At 43.1% G+C, this 5046-nt stretch overlaps 1 protein-coding gene across 1 annotated transcript; it reads left to right on the forward strand.

Moving 5' to 3' along the window:
* The first annotated feature begins 109 nt into the window (after positions 1-109).
* Positions 110-3652, forward strand: LOC116378292 (cGMP-dependent protein kinase 1-like). Its single transcript, XM_031840139.1, has 7 exons — positions 110-258; positions 350-491; positions 575-738; positions 1378-1500; positions 2546-2608; positions 2687-2753; positions 2850-3652. Exons 1-7 carry the CDS (start codon positions 122-124, stop codon positions 2946-2948), a joined length of 795 nt encoding a protein of 264 aa, XP_031695999.1. The 5' UTR covers positions 110-121; the 3' UTR covers positions 2949-3652.
* Positions 3653-5046: the final 1394 nt, after the last annotated feature.

Consider the following 5046-nt stretch of genomic DNA (forward strand, 5'->3'; position numbering starts at 1 on the left):
AGGGGATGCTTTAGGGCGGGGCTACACGGTGATTGACAGGTCTCTACCAGAGACGTATACGGCGTCTCCACGTCACTCCTCCTCAGTACTAATATGATCACTTCCTGTTCACTGGTTGCACATGAAAACATTCCTTTCAGATGTAACTTTTAAAGCGTCTTCCTGCAGGTTGTATCGGACGTTCAGAGACTCTAAATATCTCTACATGCTGCTGGAGGCGTGTCTGGGAGGAGAGCTGTGGACGCAGCTGAGAGACAGGTGAGGTGTGAGACAGGTGTGATAGTGAGTCTTCTACCTTTAAGAGACCTTGAAGTCCCTCAGCATCTCTCTGCTTCTCCTCCGTTCTCAGAGGATCGTTCGACGACGGCATCACTCGCTTCTACACCGGCTGCGTCATCGAGGCGCTGGCCTTCCTGCACTCCAGAGGCATCATCTACCGAGACCTGAAGCCCGAGAACATCATCCTGGACCACCGAGGATATGCCAAGCTGGTCTGTGACACCACAAGGCATGGTCAGATATTCATCAAAAAGAGAAAACACATCCATGACGTTGTGTGTTTGTGTTCGATCAGGTGGACTTTGGCTTTGCTAAGAAAGTGGGTCTGGGGAAGAAGACGTGGACTTTCTGTGGGACCCCCGAGTACGTGGCCCCTGAGATCATCCTGAACAAAGGCCACGACAGCTCCGCCGACTGCTGGTCTCTGGGAATACTGGTCTTTGAGCTGCTCAGCGGCAGGTAAACAGTCCAACTTCTACACATTTGAATCCATGGTACGTTAATCTAGACTCAAGTGCACGATGCAGACCTGCAGGATGAGGTCTAGATCAAACTGGGTTTACTTAACGGATCAGGTTCAAAAACAAGGAACATCACTGGAGGACTGAGACTGTCTTCGTCCACACAAGCTGAACACAACTAGAGGACGAGACAAACGATGCTGCTGCACAGAAAAAGACCACAAAGACAGGAAGTCAAAGAAACATGGGACACTTCAAAATAAAACAAGATCGTGACAATTAATGTCAGCTTGTTTCTCAGACACACCTTGAAATCCGACATATAACCATTTCATACGATAAGAGTACAGGACACACTTGTGTCACGTTGATGTTTAGTTTGTGTCTCCACCACAAAAGTATCCGAATGTACTTTCTATTGGTCTCGTTTTCATACTGACGACATAACAAAGATGTACACAAAGCACTAGATCACTAGAGAGACGATACTGTCCGACACTACAGAAAGAAAGAGTCCAACTGTTACTTTTCATGATGATTTGCTCTAAATCCTTCATTTGGAGGACAGAAAGGGGTAAATATTAGTCATTAATAGCTCCGGCGCTCATGAACCCGGTTCTCCTCTCTCTGCCTCCAGTCCTCCTTTCTCCGGCTCTGACCCGATGCAGACCTACAACATCATCCTGAAGGGCATCGACATGATCGAGTTTCCCAAGAAGATCACCAAGAGCGCCGCGAACCTCATCAAACGTCTCTGCAGGTTTTCAGATTACAGTGAAACGCTGCTTTTCCTTCTAAACGTCTCTACGATCTAAAGGTCCGTCGACACGAATACAGATAATTCTTTAAACCGAGATTTTCTTCTACGTTTTAAAAAACAACCCTAAAACGCTCTCCGGGTCAGTAGGTTCATAAAGGCTACGTCAAGAATATGTTAAATACCAGCGAAGAAGATCATTAAGTACTATATCTCCAAAAGTAAGTTTTACCGTAATACCGTAACCGTAATAAATAAAATTTGCCTTCTTTCTGAGCGAGACAACATCGTGCTGCCTTCAGGTACCAGTCAGAGTCCTCCCGTCCTCAATCAGGGTCAAACAAACACAGGACCTTCACCCAGGAGACCGCTGTACGAGTCCCACGTGAAACCAAGAGACATGTGGACTTTAAGCCTTTTATGTAAAGTTACTGAGGACGGTTGTTTATTTACTGTAGTTATGTTGTTAGGTTATTTTAAGACGAGAAGATTCTGAGCACTGAGCTCACTGTAAACAAATAGTAAACATTACGTTACAGTCATTTAGCAGACACTTTTATCCAAAGCGACTTACAATTCAGTCTATCACATTTCTACACCGTAGGCACAGCTACGGGAGACATTTTGGGGTTAAGTGTCTTGCTCAAGGACACATCGACATGCGACTAGCAGAGCCGGAGCCGGGGTTCGAACCGCCGACCCTCTGATTGAAAGACGGCCCTGCTTAGCCACAATCGCTAAACAACATCTGAGGTGAAACCAACAACATTGTGCGGACGACACGCTAACGAAATGTAAACGATCCGGTAGTCGGCCATCTTTGCTGTCGTTTCTGACCGATGCTCGTTACGCAAAGCAGCGACGAGCATGAGCGAAATTTGGGAGATGACGTCATCGTTTCCCAGACACCTTTAAACGTTTTTTTTGTTTAAATCTGCACCTTCGAGGGCGTTTTTTAAACTACCCGAAAACTCTGTTTCCATGTGAACAGGAAGCCAAAAATATCCGTTTTTTAAAAACTATCTTTAATCCGTGCGTTTCCTCTCAGGGACAATCCGTCAGAGAGGCTGGGGAACCAGAAGAATGGAGCGAAGGACATCCAGAAGCACAAGTGAGATGACACCATAACCATTCTCGAGTGCTCTCTTACTGTTCTCATGGAAACACGTTCATTGTTCTGGTCCTTCAGGTGGTTCGAAGGCTTCAACTGGGACGGCCTCCGCCAGGGAACCATCGCCTCCCCCTTCACCCCCGCCGTGAGTTTCCTTCAGGGTCTCTGTGAGCCAACAGCTCCCACATCAGAGCTTTAGTGATATTAATATGAATATGAATAACGTCTGTCTCTCTACCAGGTGGACGGACCGCTGGACAACAGCAACTTTGACTATTTCCCGGAGGACGCAGAGGAGCCTCCTCCTGACGAGGAGTCCGGCTGGGATCTGGAGTTCTAAAACAGATTCTTCAGAGAGAAGAACGAGCTTCTTATTTCTGATCAATGTTTACAAAGAGAACAGTTCATTATGGAAGAAAACTAGAATAAAATCAAAACTAGTCACTGTTTCATTTTTATCTGAATCTTTTAGTCTTTAATGTGTATAATAAACAACCACTGAAAGGGTTAATGCAGCCAAACAACCATCCACAGCTTCAGCTTCAAAATAAAGACAATAGAATATGAGTTGAATAAAGAAAGCAGCTTAAGAGGCTCAGAACATCATCATCATCATCTCTTCTTAAATTATAATTATTATAGTAAATAATCTGAAGAAAGGTCAGAAGGAAAACATTAAACTCTGTTCAAAGATGAATCATCATCAAATACCATCAAAGAAAACAGAACTTCATGAAGACAAACTTTCACAGTTTGACCAAAACATGTGAGCCCATTGAGGTGTTACATCTAGTGTGTGTGTGTGTGTGTGTGTGTGTGTGTGTAGAGCACCGAACCCTCACCTGCTCAATGCTGCTGCTAATTCTAAGATATGAATGCATTCCTGAGAGATGTCACGTTACCAACATTAGATATTATTATGTTAATGATGCTGAAGACCTGAGGGTTAGAGTCAGCTCTTTATTCATGATGGAGCCGTGTGGAGCCTCAGAGCTCGTGTTCCCACACGGCTCACTGAGGAGGAGAGCTCTGGAGTTGAGATGTTTATCAGCCCGCTGACCTCTGACCTCCAGCCTGGTTCAGGTTCACCACTTCCTGTCGGGTTAAAAGAGGAAAAAGAGCGCGTGATGGAAAAGCAGCCTCTCACAGCTCACTGATAACAGACTCAGATAAGACACACACAGTTTTCCACATCTCCTCCAACAACACGGCTCTACACACACTCGCACTCTGAGCAGCAGACCTTCCTCTGACTCAAGGAACCGTGAATACATATCAGAAACACTTAGAACATTAAGAATCAATGTTTAAATGATGTATTCTACACTTTCACAAAGTCAGATTCCTTGTTTGTAAACGTTCTTGACAATAAACCGTCTCTGGTTTGTCTTAATGTTCATATCATTAATATTATTGTACTTTTGTCTTTGGATGTCCAGTGAGTTGAATATAACAGTTCACATAATAATGCTGCAAATCTATGATCAGGTGTGTAAAAACACACGGTTACAATAAAGAACAGAGAATATTAGTAGAAATAAATCATTATTAATATGAGATTGGAGGCATCTCAACAGCTCTCAACATGGCCGGCGGCTAGAAGCTAACGGAGCTAACGGTGCTAACGGTGTTTTTCCTGAGGGGTAACCGGACCTCTTACATTGTGAGTACAACAAGCCTCTTCTTGTATTTCCTGCATGAGTCCTGTTGTTCCTTTAAAAAACTAAAAGATGAGGACCAGGACCCCAGAGGGACCCAGAGGGACCCAGACTCAAGAGAATCCAGACTCCTTTCATAAATCAGTCTGCTGGAAAACATCTGACAGTGACATGAGAATTACTCTGACATGCTGCTCCATCTTTATACTTTATAAGTACACAGGTATTATTGTATTATTGTACTATTACTACACTATTTGTGTGACAGCGTCAGTTTGTAAGATTTAAAACACAAAGAAGCTGAGAAAATAAAGCACATTATTAAAAAACTGCTCTGAGACCAAAGAGACATTTCAGCTCGAATATATAACTAATATATTATAATCATTATATAATGAATAGTTATATAATAAACAGTGATTATTATATAACTATAATAATCTGTTTGATGCAGAAACAGATTAATAAACCAATGTTTTAGAAAATAAAAATCGAACATTAGAGAAAAGTACAAAATGATAACGATTCATGCATCGGAACTTCTTCTTCTTCTTCTCTTCCTTTAATCGTCTCTGGACCCTCAGATTTATCTGGTGACCCTTTGGAGGTCCCGACCCCTATGTTGCCAACCGCTGGACTATGTGACTGTAAATAAAGTAGTTAAAGTATGTACAGCACGCTGCTCTAACGCTGATGCTTCAGTATGAAATAATAATGTCACATCAGTCACAACGAGTACTTTTACTGCAATAAGAGTACTTTTACTGCAATACGAGTACT

Source organism: Anarrhichthys ocellatus, unplaced genomic scaffold, assembly GCF_004355925.1.
Source record: "Anarrhichthys ocellatus isolate YVR2014 unplaced genomic scaffold, GSC_Weel_1.0 scaffold2355, whole genome shotgun sequence".
Lineage (NCBI taxonomy): Eukaryota > Metazoa > Chordata > Actinopteri > Perciformes > Anarhichadidae > Anarrhichthys > Anarrhichthys ocellatus.

Excerpts from the sequence above, each read along its gene's own strand:
- LOC116378292 (XM_031840139.1), top strand. The coding sequence starts at position 122 with ATGAAAACATTCCTTTCAGATGTAACTTTTAAAGCGTCTTCCTGCAGG. Across the intron at positions 492-574 it reads ACCGAGGATATGCCAAGCTG|GTGGACTTTGGCTTTGCTAA; the intron begins GTCTGTGACACC and ends GTGTTCGATCAG. Across the intron at positions 1,501-2,545 it reads CTCATCAAACGTCTCTGCAG|GGACAATCCGTCAGAGAGGC; the intron begins GTTTTCAGATTA and ends GTTTCCTCTCAG.